The 19,848-nt window shown below is 28.7% G+C and overlaps 1 protein-coding gene across 1 annotated transcript; it reads left to right on the forward strand.

Annotated features, from left to right (window-relative positions):
• The first annotated feature begins 16,353 nt into the window (after positions 1-16,353).
• LOC146883297 (uncharacterized) lies at positions 16,354-19,826 on the forward strand. Its single transcript, XM_085667898.1, has 3 exons — positions 16,354-16,753; positions 17,072-18,772; positions 18,879-19,826. The coding sequence occupies exons 1-3, from the start codon at positions 16,369-16,371 to the stop codon at positions 19,259-19,261; spliced, it is 2,469 nt and encodes an 822-aa protein (XP_085524024.1). The 5' UTR covers positions 16,354-16,368; the 3' UTR covers positions 19,262-19,826.
• The last annotated feature ends 22 nt before the right edge of the window (positions 19,827-19,848 follow it).

Consider the following 19,848-nt stretch of genomic DNA (forward strand, 5'->3'; position numbering starts at 1 on the left):
AAGTCTATACATGCATCCATGATGATGGTGAAGGAATTGGATCTGATAGAATCATTCAGAGACTTGAACTTAGCTGTAAAACTTAGACCCAATAGCATATGCTTAGGAATGTTAAAAAATATCAAGTGAATTCTTAGAAGAAATAAAGAGAGCTCAAGAAAGAGATCAATTTTTGCAAGAAAAGTTGATAACAAAAGTTGAAGGAAAGGAATCTGAATTCCACAAGGATTCCAATGGAATCATCAAGTTTAGAGATAGAATTTGCATACCTGCAAAAGAAGAGTTGAAAAAGTTGATAATGGAGGAAGCTCATAAAAGTAGCTTAAGTATTCATCCGGGTGCTACAAAGATGTATCAAGACTTGAAGAAAATGATTTGGTGGTCTGGGATGAAGAAAGCAGTGGTGGAGTTCGTTGCACGTTGTCTAGTGTGTCAGAAAACAAAAGTTGAACATAGAAAGCCTTATGGGGAATTACAATCCTTAGATGTACCAGAATGGAAATGGGAAAGCATATCCATGGATTTTGTGACAGGTTTACCAAAGATTGTGTCTAGTCATGATGCAATTTGGGTCATTGTGGATAAATTAACAAAATCTGCTCACTTTCTACCTATTAACATTAGATTTTCCTTAGAAAAGTTAGCTCATTTGTACATAAAAGAAATTATCAAGCTACATGGAGTACCTTCTAGTATAATTTCTGATAGAGACCCTCGTTTCACATCTAGATTTTGGGATAGCTTACAAAAAGCCTTGGGAACAAAAGTTAGGCTTAGTTTAGCTTATCACCCTCAAACTGATGGACAATCAGAAAGGACTATCCAATCTTTAGAAGACTTGTTGAGAGCTTGTGTTTTAGAACAAACAGAAAGTTGGGAGCAATTTCTACCACTTATAGAGTTCACTTATAATTACAGTTTCCACTCAAGCATAGGAATGACTCCATATGAGGCTCTATATGGGAGAAGATGTAGAACCCCGTTGTGTTGGTATGAGAATGGAAATTCCTTAGTTTTGGGTCCAAAGGTAATTCAACAAGCAACTGAGAAGATTAAAATGATCAGGGAAAAGATGAAAACTTCTCAAGATAGGCAGAAAAGTTACTATGACAAGCGAAGGAAACCTCTCGAGTTTGAAGAAGGAGATCATGTTTTCTTGAAAGTTACACCTGTAACTGGGGTTGGTAGAGCTCTCTAATCTAGAAAACTTACACCCAAATTCATAGGTCCTTATCAAATCCTTAAAAGAATTGGTTTTGTCGCATACCAAATTGCTTTACCTCCAAACCTTTCAAAACTTCACAATGTTTTTCATGTGTCTCAACTTCATAAATATATTTATGACCCTTTTCATGTGATAGAACCTGATATAGTACAAATACGAGAAAACCTTACCTATGATGTGCTTCCTGTGAGGATTGGAGATCGAAGGATTAAACAACTTTGGGGAAAGGACATACCTTTGGTAAAGATATTATGGAATCAACAAGATGAAAGTGATGCAACTTGGGAATTAGAAAGTAATATGAGAGAGATGTATCCCCATCTTTTTACAACCACTTGAATTTTGGGGACAAAATTCCTAAAAGGAGGGGAGAAATGTAACATCCCTATTTTTTTAATAAACTGTATTAGTTATTTTAAAGAAAACAATTATAAAATCTTCTACTTTTACAAATATTTCGTATTTTATTATGATGTAGTTTAAACATTAAAAATATAGTTTATCATGATGTAGTTTTTACTTATTAAAAATAACAATAAGAAAAAAAACAAAACTAATAATGTGTATATATATATATATATATATATGTATGTATGTATATATAAATATTAGGTCAAAATATTTTAATTAAATAGGTGTGTGAAAAAAAAATGAAAATGAAGAATCTTCTAAAAGAGAAAAAAAAATTAGAAAAGAAAAAGAAAAGAAAAAGAAGAAGAAGAAGAAGAAGAAGAAGAAGAAGAGATAAGAAGATAAGAAGAAAAGATAAGAAGAAAAAAAGAAGAAGATAAGATGAAGAGATAAGGATTATCTCTTCACTAATGCACTAATGTAGGTAATGATGATTTTGAAAGAAAAATCAAAATAGCACATGGCTTATGGCTTGCTTATATATATATATATATATATATATATATATATATATATATATATATATATATATATATATATATATATATATATATATATATATATATATATATATATATATATATATATATATATGAAATGAAGTTACGTGAAAGAGAAAGGAGAAAGAAGCAGAAAGAAAAAGAGAAAGAGAAAGAAAGGAGAGAGAGAGAAAGAAGAGAGAGAAAGAGAAAGAGAAAGAAGAGAGGGAATGAGAAAAAATAGGGAAAGAAAGTTTAGAACAAAGATTCAAAGAGATCTTAGTCCTCTTCAAATATTATTACTGTGCCCTTCAATCGATAAGGTAAAGGGGGAGTGAGGTTAAGCTCTTTTTATATTAATCTTGATAAACTCATGGGTTTTATATTAATATTTTATTTATTTTAACTGATATATTATTCTATTTACTTTCATTTAACTTATTTTCATTTATTATCCTCTAATATTTATTTTATTTAATTTCTAATTACGCACTGATCCTGTTTATTTATTTATTTTATTTAATCTTCAATTATGCACTGATACTGTTTATTTATTATATTTAATTTATCTCCAGTTTTGCACTGGTCCTGTTTATTTATTTTATTTATATCTAGTTATGCACTGATCCTATTTATTTATTTTATTTTATTTATCTCCGGTTTGGTCCTATTTATTTATTTTATTTATCTCCAGTTACACACTGGTCCTATTTATTTTATTTTATTTATCTCCAGTTATGCACTGGTCCTATTTATTTATTTTATTTTATTTATCTCGAGTTACGCACTAATCTTATTTTTTTATTTTATTTTATTTATCTCCAGTTACCCATTAGTCCTATTTATTTATTTTATTCTATTTATCTCCAGTTACGCACCGATCCTATTTATTTTATTTTATTTATCTCCAGTTATGCACTGGTCCTATTTATTTATTTTATTTTATTTATCTCGAGTTATGCACTGGTCCTATTTTTTTATTTTATTTTATTTATCTCCAGTTACGCATTAGTCCTATTTATTTATTTTATTTTATTTATCTCCAGTTACGCACTGTTCCTATTTATCTATTTTATTTTATTTATCTCTAGTTATGCACTGGTACTATTTACTTATTTTATTTTATTTATCTCTAGTTACGCACTTGTTCTATTTATTTATTTTATTTTATTTATCTCTAGTTATGCACTGGTCCCATTTATTTATTTCAATTAATATATTTCCAGTTATGCACTGGTCCTGTTTAATTTATATTTTTGTTATTATATTTATTTATAATGTTATAATCCTTATCTAATTATTTATTTAAAGTTCTTGCTTTGATTCTTATTTTATCATTATTTTATAAAAAAAATAGATGTGAAGTGAAAGTAAATATTATTTCATTCAGTGACCTTGGATAGAAGAAAATTGCATGTACATTTTATCGTTGTTTTATATTCTTTGTGTATAGTTTATACAATGACATGAATTGATAGTCATCATATTTTATGACCTTTGAAAATATCCAAGAGTATGTTAGTTAAGTAGGAGTTAAGTCTGGTTTCAATAAGTTGAGATTAAACCAGTGTCAAAGTGTTTGTATTTGGGAAGTCATAATTTGGTACACTGCGGGATGAAAGGCAGGGACCATGGTGGGGTCTAAGGAAGTTTTACCAAGTAGGTGAATATCTGTATAGTTCATAATAGCACACTGGACTAGGATATTCATAGGCCAAACTTGGGACTCGGGTGCAGTCAAAACCGAGGCAAAAGGCAGGGTCTATGGCCTCGGGTGCAGTGAAAACCGAGGCAGAAGCTCCCTCTATGGCTTCGGTTCTTAACCGAGGCCAAAAGCTATGACCTTTTGGCCTCGCCCCAATATGCTTCGGTTCCCGAACCGGTGCAGAATATTAAAAACAACCGCTGCCAAAGGCCCTTCCTGCACTGGTGAAGGTTAGGTAGTGAGTATATATCTCTTTTGTGAGTCGATGAATGACTAATATTCTCAAGAAAGAAATAATTATGATTGTACCAATGTTTTATGAGAAATACTCAACTACCTAATCATTTCCCAAAGGAACTTTTGATGTTCAGATTTGATCATCAGAAGTGGAATATGGATTCATATGTCTGGTAAAACAAGATCAAGTTTTGTGGTTGTAGGTCCAAATTTAGGCCCCCGGTGTCTGTATTGTTTGTTGAGTTTATTAAGATTAATATTTAAGGCTTATAAAGACCTCACTTCTTTCATATTTTTCTTTCATATGTACCTGTTGCATGAGCAGAAGAGGAACATGCTCAGTGAGAGTTGTTCGGGATATTATTGGTGGATCTTCTAAAGATTGACTCATGGATAATTTCTATTAATGTCTTTAGGAGATATTAGAAATATAGACAATCTTCTATTCTGATGTAGGACTCTTAATATTTTACAAATATATATATTTTTGTAATATTTCATGAACAATTACATAGATGTAAACTATATATATGAATATCAAGTTATGTTATTATTAATGTTCTCTCAAGGATAATCTTATGGAAAAAAAATTAAATCCATAGCTTTTTATCAAATAATAATTATTTAGTATAGTAGTCGGGGCGTCGCATCGTCACATTTGTTGTTTCAAATATATTATTATAAAAAAGTATATATATATATATATATATATATATATATATATTATTTGTTGTATTTCTTTTATCAATGACAACATAAAGGAGATTGAAGAAGTTTGTTTAAAGTGGGTAGCATAAAAATTAGTGATGGTTATGATTTATTCATAGGATTATGTATGATCTTTAGGAGTAATAAGGTAACTTAGTAATTAGAGGAAATGAAATTGAGAGAAATTGTAGAGGTTATGAGTTCAATTGCTTTCACTAAAAAGAACTAACGAAAATTTACTGAAAAATATTCTTTGGATTAAGTTATTTAAGATCCTTCATGTTACATCACTCATGACTTGAATCGACAAAGATTGCAACATGTAACATAGGGCAACATTTATACTTTGTAGTTGGTAACAAGTTGTACCTTCTTCTAATTCCTCCGTAAATTGGGATGAAGTAAGTAATTAACAACGACACTGGACACAAAATGGACATGAACAGTTCAACACATGTAGTTTTTAAAATGTAAGAGACACGAGAAAACGAATCTGAATATAAGATCGTTATAAATTATTTAATTTAGCCACCAATATTTCTACAGTGAAAATCATCTATAAATAACATTAGTTAAATATAATAATCTAAACATATTGTTGTTTAATACAAATTAAATCTAATCTATTATTTAATATCCAAAAATTTAAAAGTAGTCATCATAAAATATTTATTCCATATTTCTATAATTATAATAGAAATGTATGCAATAAATTTATAAGTTTGTGAGTTTCTCGAAAAATCACGTATTTTAAATTGGATACTTCACTAAAATATATCTAATCGATGTTCAATATGTGCCAAATACAGGAACGATAGTCCAAATATTTAAAGTCATTTTTTATTAGAGGGTATCACTTAAAATGAATTTTCCTACAAATCAATTTTAATTTAATAAATATTTGAGCAAATTTATATTTAAACTAAGACTAAACTACCATTTAACATAAAATAATCTTTGACATAAAAATAATTATCTGTAATTATTTTTTCCCTAAATTAATATATTTTAGATATTTGATTAAAAGAAAATCATGTTAACATACATTCAAAGTTTTCTATTTGAAAACATATAAATTAACCTTCGAAATCACTATTATAATTTTTAATGTCAGTTTCAATTAACTAACCAACACAGAATTTGTCGCCATAAAAATATCATAACATTGATTTAATATAATCATCAAAATAATAGTCACTACAATTATTAAAGTCAGTTTCAACTGCTTCTAAATTAATTTAATGACGATCAGCTAGAAAAATCATAACTTTTTTTAAAATAAAAATTCAATATTTAGTGGTAATTTCAACCACTTCTAAATTAATTTTTTGAAAAAAAAAAAACTTATCTAGTACTTAATCACAATTACAACTACTAGAAAAATCACAATATTTTAAAAAAAAAATTAATATTTAGTGGCACTTTTAACCGTTTCTAAATTAATTTTTAAACAATTTTATGTAATGTTTAGTGATGATTATAATTACCAAAAAAATCATTATTTTTTCAAAAAAAAAAATCAATATTGAGCGAGAACTGTAATTGTCAAAAAAATAATAATTGTATTCATGATGAATAGATAACATATAAGAACCCCTTACTTGAGGTTATTGGTGTTACCTTAACTGGAATGACCTTCTTTGCTGCATTTTTTTATTGTCATTTGAACATGAAAATAATTTTGTCGAGGCCCTTGAAAGGCTTTAAAGGTTGTTTTTAAGAGTTGATCCATATCCTAGGGTTGTACTAACTAATAAGGACATTGTTTCGTTGATTGAAGTTGTTTTTCTTTTTCGAAGCTCCCAATATGCTATGTTGATTTCACATTGACAAAAATGTGAAAGAAAAATGTGTAATGTTAGTGCACATAAGAGAGTCATGGGATCAAATCATGGAAGCTTGGGGAATGTTACAGACTGTGATGATTTAGAAGGATTTGAACATTGTGTTTAAGCATATGAATTTCCTTATTCTCCATGCTCTATCTATGTTAAATTTCCATGTAACGTCTGGTTAATTGCATACAAAGAAAAATTTGTTAAGGCATGTACATATAAGGTAATGCATATATGTAACGTAATAAGTGTAAATACTCAATTTCGTCCGGATGACTAAATAATAAATAAAATAAAATAAAAATTAATTTTTAATAATAATAATCTTATTTTTTTATTTTCTAAATAACTAATTTAAATATAATATAACATAATTAAACATTTTCAAAATAGAAAATGAAAAAGTAAACGAAATAGAAAAATAAGAAAAATGACTTTTATAATGAAAATAAGATTTTAAAAGATAAACAAAAAAAACAAAACATAAAAATAATAATAAGAATAAAAAAAAGTTGTATAATAAAAACATAATAATAAATTAAAATAGAAAAATAGCTTTTAAATAATTAAAATAGTTTTATAAAATATATTTGAATTTATAAAAAAAATGAAAAAAAAAGATAACGGTAAAAAAACTATAAATATATTAGACTAATAAGTATTTTAAAAAACTAATAAAATTAAAAAATAAATTAAAAAAAGATATATATAATTTCTACTAAAGAAATAAATAAAATTGAAATTAGGAAAAGTAAGAAAATTATTTTTCAAAATAAGTGGTTATATGTTACATTTACTCATCTGTATCCTCTTTATACTCTCACAATCTAGATTCTCTCCCCATTTCTTTCAACCTTCGCACACAGTTAATATCTTAGATGATGCTAACAAAAATAGTAAAAATGTCTCAGGATCTGATAGTCTTTCACTCTTACGTCCGTCCCTCGAGCTCTTTTTTTTTTTTTTCACTTCATTTAAGAGAGGTTTTTTCAAACAACAGATAACTAGACATTTCTCCTTTATCCACCGTCATCTTCTTCCCAAGGTCAAAAATATCCTTTTTTGATCTCACTCTCATCACCCTTCGTTAACGATCATTCTAGAATAACTGACACTAAGGGATCACACACCTCAATACCCAACACAAAGAAAAAGCACCTGAAAAATTCTTCTTGGAGGGGAAAAACTACCAAAACATGGAGCTTTGAGAAGATAAGAGAGATACACTTACAAACATTGTTTTGATTTTAAAAAGCAAAAATCTTCAAACAGGTGTGAAAAAAAAATCAGGTTTTTCTTTCTCCTTTTATATTTACTTGTGATATTTATTATGAGATCATAGCACCAAACATATTGACTGTTTTTTCTCTCTCTTTTCCTTCCCTCACACTGAAGCTTGAACTCGTCATGACATCGTATGTATATGTTCTAATTATCATTTATTTTATGAAACTGTCTCTTGTAATATGGTTTTATTATGTCAAAAGAAATGGTTGGTTGTGTAATATACGAAATCTGGGATGAACTTTATTGCCATTAATATTAGATGAAAGATGCATGTGTGTGGGCATAAAAAGGTGTCAAAGAAACATAAAGCTCATATGTATATATAAATCTCTGCATTTGGAAGCTTCTTTTGGTACGTTAGTTTATTAATTAAAATCTTTTATACTTTTTCCTTAATTTCTTTTATCGGAATGCGAGTTTTGATTTTAATGGTTAATATAATATGTTGCTTATATTGGATGTTTCAAAATAACGCACAAGATACACACTAAACATCAATATTGGAATAAAGAATTTTGAGATAGCTATTGAATAATAAATATGTCTAGGCATTAACTGAGAAAATTTTATTTTTGTTTGGTGATATTCTTTTCTAAAAGAGATATATAATATTTTACAAAAATTATCAATTATTTATTTTGTTATATATATATATATATATATATATATATATATATATATATATATATATATCGAATAACATTAATTATCATGTTGAGTCTCGAATTTGCTTGATAATTAAAATTTCAAAATTCTCATTAATTATCATGTCGAGTCAGGTGAATAAAAAATAATATAAAGGAACTAATAATTGATTAAGCCAAACTAGTAATATATGAAATGAAATGGGTTAGGTGAAAGAAAAAAAAACCCATGTTTGTTTCTGTTTGCATTACTCTTTTTGAACCCATTTTCTAATATTTACAGTTGTAAGCTTCATATGACCAGACTACTTTGCACACCGCTGTTTCTTATGCTTTGCACCTCCATTCTTTTACTTTGTGCATCCTTTGTTTTAGTATTTGCACTCCTCTAATAATCATAAAAAATTTAGGTTCTTCACACTCGTGTTATGGTATTCATGCCTCTACTTTCATGTTACTTGATGATTCATTTCTTTTGTATAAAATCATTCTCTCCTTTCACGTCCAAATTTTTAATGGCTAATATAATATGTTGCTTATATTAGATGTTTCAAAATAACGCATAAGATACACACTAAACATCAATATTGGAATAAAGAATTTTGAGATAGCTATTGAATAATAAATATGTCTAGGCATTAACTGAAAAAAATTTATTTTTGTTTGGTGATATTCTTTTCTAAAAGAGATATATAATATTTTACAAAAATTATCAATTATTTATTTTGTTTTATATATATATATATATATATATATATATATATATATATATATATATATATATATATATATATATCGAATAACATTAATTATCATGTTGAACCTCGAATTTGCTTGATAATTAAAATTTCAAAACTCTCATTAATTATCAAGTCGAGTCAGGTAAATAAAAAATAATATAAAGGAACTAATAATTGATTAAGTTGAACTAGTAATATATAAAATGAAATAAAGAAATAAACGTTAGGTGAAAGAAAAAAGACTCATGTTTGTTTCTGTTTGCATTACTCTTTTTGAATCCATTTTCTAATATTTGCAGCTTTAAGCTTCATATGACCAGAATACTTTGCACACCCCTATTTCTTATGCTTTGCACCTCCATTCTTTTACTTTGTGCACCCTTTGTTTTAGTATTTGCACTCCTCTAATAATCATAAAAAATTTAGGTTCTTCACACTCGTGTTATGTAGGGCTAGGCAAAATAAACCAAACTGCACTGCACTACCAAAAATTGCACTGAACTAAAAAACTGTTCGCATGAACTGCACTGAACTGAAAAATAGTTCAGATGAACTGAACTGAACTGTTATTCTTAAAAATAAACTGGACTGAACTGCACTGCACTATAATATAAACTGAATTGTTTTATGAACTGCATTACGTCAGAACTGAATTGCACTGATTTTGAATAAACTTCACTATTTTTGAACTGAGTTGTACTACTTTTGAATCGGATTGCATTGATTTTTAACTGAATTACACTATTTTTGAACTTAATTACACTATTTTGAATTGAATTGCACTAATTACATATGATTGCATTACGCAATAATAATCTAAAGTTTATAATTTGAAAGTGCTTAGGAAATAATACTTGAAATATGCATCATACTTCAATACACCAATTAACTTTTTTATAATTTTTTTTATTTATATTAAAGTTTTCCGTAACTTAAAATGTAATTAAAATATTAAAATTAATATAATAAATATAAATATAGGTATTAACTTATTTTTTATATTTTAAAATCTTATGTAATATTACTTTTTAGTTTTTCAATGTTTATTATGTTACATCAAATTTTTTAAAACAATTTATTTTATAAAATTTTTAAAATTAATATTTTTTTAACATTTGTATTCATTAATATTTGTGTGAAAAATGTTCTAGAAATTTTATGAAGTTCTAAAATATATTTCGTGAAGCAACGAACCAATAACTTTTTATATTTTTTAAGAATTTTTTAAAATAAATTCTCTTTAAAAAAGTTGACGCCACATAATAAATATTTTAAAACTAAAAAATAATATTACATAAGATTTTAAAATAAAAGATACGTTACTACCAATATTTATATTTATTATACTAATTTCAATATTTTAGAATATAAATAAAAAATTATAAAAATGTTAGCTGTCACAAAATTTAATTTTTAAAAATAATTTCTGTAAAATCATAAAATAAAAATAACATTACATAGTAAAATTCATTCAAAATAAAATAAGATCTTGAATTAATTTATAATTTTTTTAATAAATTAATTATAAATATTTTATATTTTTCTCAAAGAAAGAGTAAAGAAAAAAATTAAGACAAAATAAAATAAATATTTCAATATGAAAGAGAAAGAATAGAACGTAAGACACAAAATACATAAGTCCAATTCTTATCTTAATACCAATATTTTATTTGAGGTATTTCGCTATTTCAATTTACTATAGTTCAATAGTTAACTTAGTTAACTTAACATAAGTTTAGTTTCTTAAAACTGAACTATTTTATAATACCGTTCAATTATTATTATGAATAGTTTAGTATATTTTAGTTTAATATAGTACAATTAACTATAGTTTAGTAAAGTTTAGTAAAGTTTAGTAAATTGTGCCCAACCCTAGTGTTATGGTCATGCTTCTACTTTCATGTTACTTGATGATTCATTTCTTTTGTATAAAATCATTATCTCCTTTCACGTCAAAATTTTTAAAAATTGAAGATTATTAATTATCATGTTAAGTCTAGGACTTACTTAATGATTATAATTTTCATTCGATTTGAATAAATTTTAATTATCATGTCGGGTCTCAAACTTGCTTGATAATCATTTTTTCATAACTTTAATTATCATGTCGAGTCTCGGATTCACTTGATAATCATTATTTTTCATAACTTCTAACACCTTTATCTCCTAGGGAGGTTTGTGAGGATCAAATTAAGATGAGAGTGAGAAGAGAGTAAGAGAGAAAAGAAGGAATAGAGAAAATTCCAAAAAAAGGCAAGAAAAAGGAAGGTAAAAAAAAATAAAGAGTGATAAAAGCCTTATCTTGAGAGAAAAAGAGTTAAACAGAGCGTTGATTAAGAAACAACCCTTATATTTGCTTATGCCTAACAATATTTGTCTCTCTTCTGTGCAAGCTTATTTGTCTTTAGGTATGGCGCAACTTCTCAAGAAGTATGATGATGTCTTTCCTAAAGACATCCCTCATGGTTTACCTCCTAAGAGGGGTATAAAGTATAATATAGATATCATTCAGGGTGCATCCCTTCCTAATAGGCCAACCTATAGGAGTAAACTAGAAGAAACTAAAGAGACACAAAATCAAGTGGAGCAACTTATGAAAAAAAGTATCGGTTCGGGAAAGTTTGAGTCCTTGTGCTATTCTAGTAATTCTGGTACCTATGAAAAATGGATTGGGGAGGATGTGCAATGACTGTAGAGCCATCAAATATATCATTATAAGGTGCGTATTTGATCGGGGAGGACCTTTCAGAATTCAGGTCGAATTCTCTCCAAATAGGGGAGAATGATAAAGAATCTTCAAGTGAGACAAATTTGAGGACAAATTCTCTTTAAGAAGAAGGGTATGATAGAAGACTATTTCCTAAACTTCAAGTGGTACGAATTTGAGGACAAATTCTCTTCAAGAAGGAGGGAATGATAGAGAACTATCCCAAGATTTCATACAAGAAGAACTTGAAAATGAACCTTTGGGTTTTCTTTTAGAAATTAGTTATCTCCTATGTTTTTGGGCTTTGAGCTTTCTTTTATAAATTAGTTTTATGTTTTTATGTTTTGGGCTTGGACCTTCTTGTAGGGTTCTCATGTTTTCTTAAACTTATGTGCCTATATATAGAGGTACCAAAAATAATGTAGACACTTTTAGTCATATATTGAATTTGATTACATTAAAGAGAGAATTCTCTTTGTTCTTGGCTTATGTCTCCAGTTCTTATCAAAGATTAACATCTTTGTGGCGAATCATCACTTGACTTATCAATCTGCTAGATTGTGGCGTCCTCCATCTCTGTCTTATTCTGTGTTCTTCTCTTATTTATTTGTGTCGTGCCTCTTGATGATTCAAATTAAAAAACGATCGTACTCTTTCTTGGATAGGATCGTATCAGAGCTGGAGAGGGGCTAGTATGGGAATTATATAGAAAATATTTTATGTAATTAGAATATTATGACGTTTATATGTTGGAACTGGCGATGTTGTCGTTTTAAATTTTGAACTTTGGCGCAAACAATAAAAACTTAAATTTCCCGTGTTTTGGGAAAAAGGTTTAATAAATTGTTGATTTATTTTTATGTATTATTTTGTTTCATTTAAATTAGTAATATCCGACAAAGATGTTACATTTTCTTCTTCCTCCATTGGCACACTTCTGTTTTTCCTTCACCTCTAGCAAAGCTCCTTTTTGTTCCTCCACCTTTACCGGCACCCCACTCACCACCTTCTTCTTCCTTCAATATCATCTTCCTCCAACCTCCATCTTCTTTCCAAAAAAGACATTCTAAATTGTGCGATGGAGAATACATTTTTTGTTTTGAATTACAGATACACAAAATTTATATTTTAAATTGTACATTTTGAAATACAAAATTATATAATTTGTATTTTGAATTAAACCATCTGAGATACAATCAATAATGTATGAAATATATATTTTGTATTCTTGATTGTACATTATGAAACATCATTGAGAACTTGCATTCTGAAACTAAAAATGAAAGTTCTAAACTAGAAAGTAAATGTGAAATTTTTGGTATATGAAAATGAAAGATGAAATTATGGAAGTGCATGAATAAGCATCCCAAAGTTATGTTTTATGGGCCAAGGTAGATGTTTGTTAGATTGGTCCCAAAAACAAATGTTTAAAATGCATCTACTCTTCTAAACTTTTCACATCGTTTGACCAAAAACTTATGTCGTCAAATAGTCCACACTATGAAAAACGTATGTCTCGAATCACGGAATTTTGTTGAAGAGAATCACAACGTTGTTTTACAAAATATATATATATATATATATATATATATATATATATATATATATATATATATATATATATATATATATATATTATTGTCAATGCGATATACATGAGAGATTAATCAACATGGAACTTTCTCTGAAGTAGAACCTGTTTCATTTTAAGGATACACCAAAGAAGGTACAACAATTAAATTAGACTAATGATGCAAAGGTGATCCAAGCCACGAAATAAAGATTAACTACGACACAAAAAAAAAACATTACAATTTTCTAGGATTTGAATCAGTTTGTTTGAATTTAAGTGAACTTGAAATTTGAATTTGATTTTTTTAATTAAAGTATCCAAATATGTTGATAATTAACTTTGTTGAAATATTTTTCAATCTTTAGTTATTGTCATTTATTTGATTTTGTAATCGAAGTAACCATATGTTGATAATTTATTGGGTTAAAATATTTTTTTATCTTGATTGATTTTCACTTACAATATTTTTATGAATAAGAACCAAGTATTTTTATTTTCTAATTTATTAAATAAAATTTTAATATCTAAAAAGTAATAATAAAAATATCAATAAAATTAAAGAAAAAAAGTAAAAAATAATAATAATGTCAATTATCAATTTATATAAATTCATAATATGAAAATGGATGAGCATATATTTATAATTGGAGATACCATAAAATATAGAAGTTAGATGGTTCGGTAAGAATAGTTTTCTTTAAAAAATATATATATTTTATTGTGTTATTTTTTAGGTTCTGCATTTACTGCTATAATCAATTTAGAGTAAGATTTGTAAGCAAAGTTTATTTATAATTATTATTACCGTTTATTGTTCTTAATTGGAGAAATCTTACTTGAGCATGTGAGAGTCCAACTTTGCATATCTTAACCATGAATGTGTACTTTTTGTTTTTTATTCTAATTATTTTAGTAACAAGTACGTATTCTCATGGGAAAAACAACAACACAACCAAAAATACATATGATGCAGTGTATTAATTTCTCCTAACTTCAAGAATCTATGAGGATCAACAATAATAAAATGGCAATAATAATTACAATCAAAGAACACATCAATTTTAGCATGGAAAACCCCTCAATTCAAGAGTAAAAACCACGAGTTGTTCAGACCAAAGAAATCGCTCCACTATAATCAAAAGAGTATATAAATGAGTCTTAACAAAGTGAGCAAAATCCCTAAAACAAAATTACTGTGCGGGACTAATAACTCAAACTTGAGACCTCCGATTGACAATCCGAACGGTCATAATGAAGAATCATATGCTGTGAAAGTTTCAGTCTGATCCAACAGTTAACAAACCCACAATCGTCAATTTACCGAGACTGTACAATGTGAAAAATCTGCAAAATTTTCTCCCCTTTCTCTCTTCTTCATGTCGCGTTTTTTGTCACTCAATGCTTTCACATTCTACTGGAAGCTCTCTCACTTACCCAAAGTTTGGGAGCCCAAACCCATATATTCAAATAGAAGTTTACCAAGGCTTTGATTAAGGCGAAGAAATTTCCTCGATCTTTATTTATGAGGACCTACAATTGTGCATGCACTTTGTCTTTTGGTTCTCATTTTTGTCCACTAATGGGAGGTCTTGTGATGATTCAAATCAGATCTTATTCACTCATTAACAAATCTACGTGATTTGACTCCAAGTAAGAAGAATACGATTTGCATTTTTATTTTACTTTAACTTATATATAAGTAAATATTGAATTTGATCCTAAAATTTGTTAATTTTTTAGTTGTACCTAAATTATGTAATATAATTTTAATTTAAATTATAAACGTTAAAATTCATTATAACTATTTACAATATAAATTTATTAAAAATTTTGAATATTCAAAATAAATTTTACATTTATCGAATCCTCTTATCATTTGATTTTTTCGGTCAATATTATTACTTTTATATTTCCATCTCTAACTTCCACTTAGTTTCTTAACTCATTGATCAACTTACTCCATCTCCTAGAAGCATGTTCATTGATGAGTTACAGAAGAAAAACGAAAGTAAAAGTCATATCATATTATTTAAAAAAAAATCAAATAATAAAATAATTATTTAGAATTGAAAAATATTTCAAGCATTCAATAAATAACAAAATTTATTATAATTTAATTAGAAATATCAAATTTATGAGATACTTAAAATTAAAAATTAATTTGACAGATATTTAAATCAATAGTTTAATGAATTACCATATCATTTACCATAAAATGAACTTCGAAATAAATGATTCACTGTATTAATATTTTAAAAAATTAGAAATTAAATATTTGATTAAATGAAAATCGCGTGTTAATACATTTGAGGTTTTCTATTTCAAGCATAAATAAGTTGACCTTTGAAATTAATAGTTTACTTGCTATTCAGTTTGTTATTCGGTTTGATGCAAAAGTAAAAAATGAACAAAATTTAGGAGCAACGTGCATTGTATGTTAATCAAAATCCACAGTAAAAGATGTGAAGCAGAGAGTCCACTCCACATTGGTGAATAGAGATGTGAAAAGGACAACGTTTTGATGAAGGTAAGGAACGAACTTGCTGGAAGGGGCAAAAGGTCTGAGTCAACACTGCTTTCTCATAGAGATTCCACATGCAATGCACACACACACATTTTCTGTATCTTTCCACAGATAGGGACCCTCTTCACCAATCCTATCATAATTATTGTGGAAAAACCGCGTCTTTGGACTTTGAAAAAGGCTAAGAAGAAATTTGAAAGGATGTTTGGAATGGGCACTGATATATATATGCATTCCAACCAAATGGCGATTGCATTATAAGAAATAGATATTTGAATATGAATGAATGAATTATGAGAAAGTGTGTTTGCAGTTTGGTGCTTATGGCCTTCTGTATGATGCCTGAGCTAGCATCTCCCACCATCCCTCCTTCTTCCATCAATCAGGAACGACAGGCTTTGCTCAACACCGGTTGGTGGAATGATTACCGTAATATCTCTGACCATTGTGATTGGGAGGTTATCTCTTGCAATGAAGCTGGAACTGTTACTGCTATTTACAGATGGAAGATTCCTTCATCAAGAGAATTGCTTTGGATTCAGAAGTTGAACGTCACTGCCTTCCCCAATTTAAAGTATCTGCGTCTAGCTGGAATGGGTCTGAAAGGAAGCATCCCCACAGCAATAGGCTCACTTACTAACCTTACCACTCTTGACCTGTCCAACAATCGTCTCCATGGTAACTTCTTCTAATTCTCTTCATTGCATTATCCCTTACAAATCCTGTCACTGGAGAATCTAATTATCTCTTTCTTCCTATCATCTAACTGCAGGTTCAATACCACCCCAACTTGGTAACTTGACACAATTGCAGACACTATCTCTTTATAATAATTTTCTAACAGGTTCAATCCCATCTACATTTGGTCATTTGAAGAATTTGAACACTCTTTATCTTGATTCAAACAAACTTGAAGGTAACATACAAACATTCTTACAAATTCTCTCAATTGGAGAATCTAACTGCCCCTTTCTTCTTCATCTCATCTAACTGCAGGTTCAATACCACCCCAACTTGGAAACTTGACACAATTGCAAGAGTTATATCTCTCTAATAATTCTCTAGTGGGTTCAATCCCATCTGCATTGGGTCAATTGATCAATTTGCAATATCTTTATCTTGAATCAAACAAACTTGAAGGTAGGATTCCGACAGAATTAGGGAATTTGACAAAATTACAAATATTACATCTCTCGGGTAATTCACTCACAGGTTCAATTCCTCCTGCTTTTGGTCAACTAAAGAACTTGACGGATTTCTTCCTTCAATCTAACCAAATAACTGGTCCTATACCAGTAGAGTTTGGAAATTTAAATAGTTTACAAAGATTATATCTCTCATATAATTCCCTCAACGGTTCAATCCCTCATAGTTTAGGTCGGTTGGAGAATTTGGTACACCTCTACCTTGATTCTAATCTATTACAAGGGCACATACCCGAAGAATTAGGAAATCTGACCAAATTACAAGTTTTGCAACTTTCTCATAATAAGATTTCAGGCTTATTACCTCCAAGACTTTTGCAAATGGAAAAAATGTCCTCTTTATATCTCTCGTCAAATCACTTATGTGGTTCAATCCCATTAAAAACCATGAAATGTCCGTATGATACAATAGTTGATTTGAGCCATAACTTATTTAATGGAAGCATAACCTCTCAATTTGGTTGCATAACTGACCTTAGTCTGAGTCATAATTTTCTTGTTGGGGAGATTCCATATCTTTTTAGAAGAAGCTTCATACTTAATCGATTGGATCTTAGTTATAATAATTTTTCAGGCAAAGTACACAAGGAACTTGCTAGTCTATCATACATAAATCTTGCATACAATTCCTTTGACTTCTCACAAGACCTTGACTCAAAATCAAAGGTACCAGACTACTGTTCTTTTCAGGAAGACTCATTAATCAATGATCACCACATACCCAATTTCACATATTGCCACTCGTTCAACCAAAAAAATCCTCAAGGTAGAAAAAGTTATCCTATTATCATGTTCATTATGCTACCTATAATTTTCTTTAATCTTTTAGTACTCCTTCCAATATTGTATTTCTCAAGATGTATTTCTAAGAAAAAGTGTGAAGGAATAGCAACAAAGAATGGAGACTTGTTTTCTATATGGAACTATGATGGTAAAATTGCATTTGAGGATATCATTGAAGCAACCCAAGACTTTGACCTCAAGTACTGTATTGGGACAGGCGCATATGGTAGTGTTTATAGAGCACAACTACCCAGTGGAAATATTGTTGCGTTAAAAAAGCTCCACCGTGTGGAATCTCAAAACCCATCATTTGACAAAAGTTTTCGGAATGAGGTGAAGATGTTAACAGAAATCCGTCATAAAAATATCGTAAAGCTTCATGGCTTTTGCCTCCACAACCGATGCATGTTTCTGGTATATCAATACATGGAAAGAGGTAGTCTATTTTATATTTTGAATAATGAGGTGGAAGCTAAGGAGCTGAATTGGAGTAAGAGGGTAAATGTCCTTAAAGGGATGGCACAAGCTTTATCTTACATGCATCATGATTGTACCACACCAATTGTTCATCGAGATGTAACAAGTAGTAATGTTCTATTAAACTCACAATTAGAGGCTTGTGTCTCAGACTTTGGCACAGCTAGACTCCTTGATCCTGATTCTTCAAATCAAACCTTGGTAGTTGGGACTTATGGCTACATTGCCCCAGGTGAAAGTCTTTTTCTATTACAAAAATCGCAATATTTTTTATAAATGGCGTAATAATATATTTTGATAAGTTGAGTTAACTTTGTTTGTTTCTTTGTCAACAACAGAGCTTGCTTATACATTAAGAGTGACAGAAAAATGTGATGTCTATAGTTTTGGGGTGGTGACTTTGGAAACATTAATGGGAAAACATCCAGGAGAGCTAATCTCATCTTTATCAAAATCAACCACTCAAAATATGTTATTGAAAGATCTATTGGATTCACGTCTTCCTCTTCCTCTTCGGAAAGATGCTCAAGATATAAATCTTGTGATAAATGTAGCATTATCATGTTTGTGCTTCAAACCAAACTTGAGGCCATCAATGCAGCAAGTGACTGAGAAACTCTCTAGTTTCAAATTCCCATTAAATTTGCCTTTCCATGAAATTTTCATCCATCAAGTGATGAGTCAAGACATATTTCATCTTTCATCCAATTTTCAAGAATGAATTCTAGTGAGCCAAAGTTAAGGGAAGTAACAATGTTTTGCATATTTAGACAAGTAAGAGTTTATCCTTCATTAAATGCAAACAATTTAGGTCATTTTGTTTTTCTAGTTTACATGAACAACTTCTTTGTCATTTTGGTTTACCTTTATTCATTTATAGTGTGACTAATCATGTGATCATTTACCTTTCTCGTAATAAGATTTCAGGTTTAATACATCCAAGACTATTGCAATGGCCACAATATCCTCTTTTAAAAGTTCCATGACTTTTTCCTCCACAATCAGTGCATGCTTTTGGTCTATCAATACATGAAAAGAGGTAGTTTATTTTATATTTTGATCCATCAATTGATGAGTTCATACATAGGTTACCTTTCTTCGAAGTGTCAAGAATGAACTCTAATGAGTAGTAGTTTACGGATGTGATAAGACTTTGCATATCAAGAACAAGTAAGAAATGTTCCTTGCTTGAATGCAACAAAATGCATTTTTGTATTTTTGAGTTTACATTATCTTCCCCTTTTGGTTTACCTTTATTTCTTTATAGCATGAAATTTTTATGATCTTGTAGAGAGTGCAATTATCTAT

Source organism: Vigna unguiculata, chromosome 10 (genome assembly GCF_037176805.1).
Source record: "Vigna unguiculata cultivar grain cowpea cultivar isolate G323 ecotype 2 chromosome 10, ASM3717680v1, whole genome shotgun sequence".
Classification (NCBI taxonomy): domain Eukaryota; kingdom Viridiplantae; phylum Streptophyta; class Magnoliopsida; order Fabales; family Fabaceae; genus Vigna; species Vigna unguiculata.

Excerpts from the sequence above, each read along its gene's own strand:
- LOC146883297 (XM_085667898.1), top strand. The coding sequence starts at position 16,369 with ATGAGAAAGTGTGTTTGCAGTTTGGTGCTTATGGCCTTCTGTATGATG. Across the intron at positions 16,754-17,071 it reads GTCCAACAATCGTCTCCATG|GTTCAATACCACCCCAACTT; the intron begins GTAACTTCTTCT and ends ATCTAACTGCAG. Across the intron at positions 18,773-18,878 it reads TTATGGCTACATTGCCCCAG|AGCTTGCTTATACATTAAGA; the intron begins GTGAAAGTCTTT and ends TGTCAACAACAG.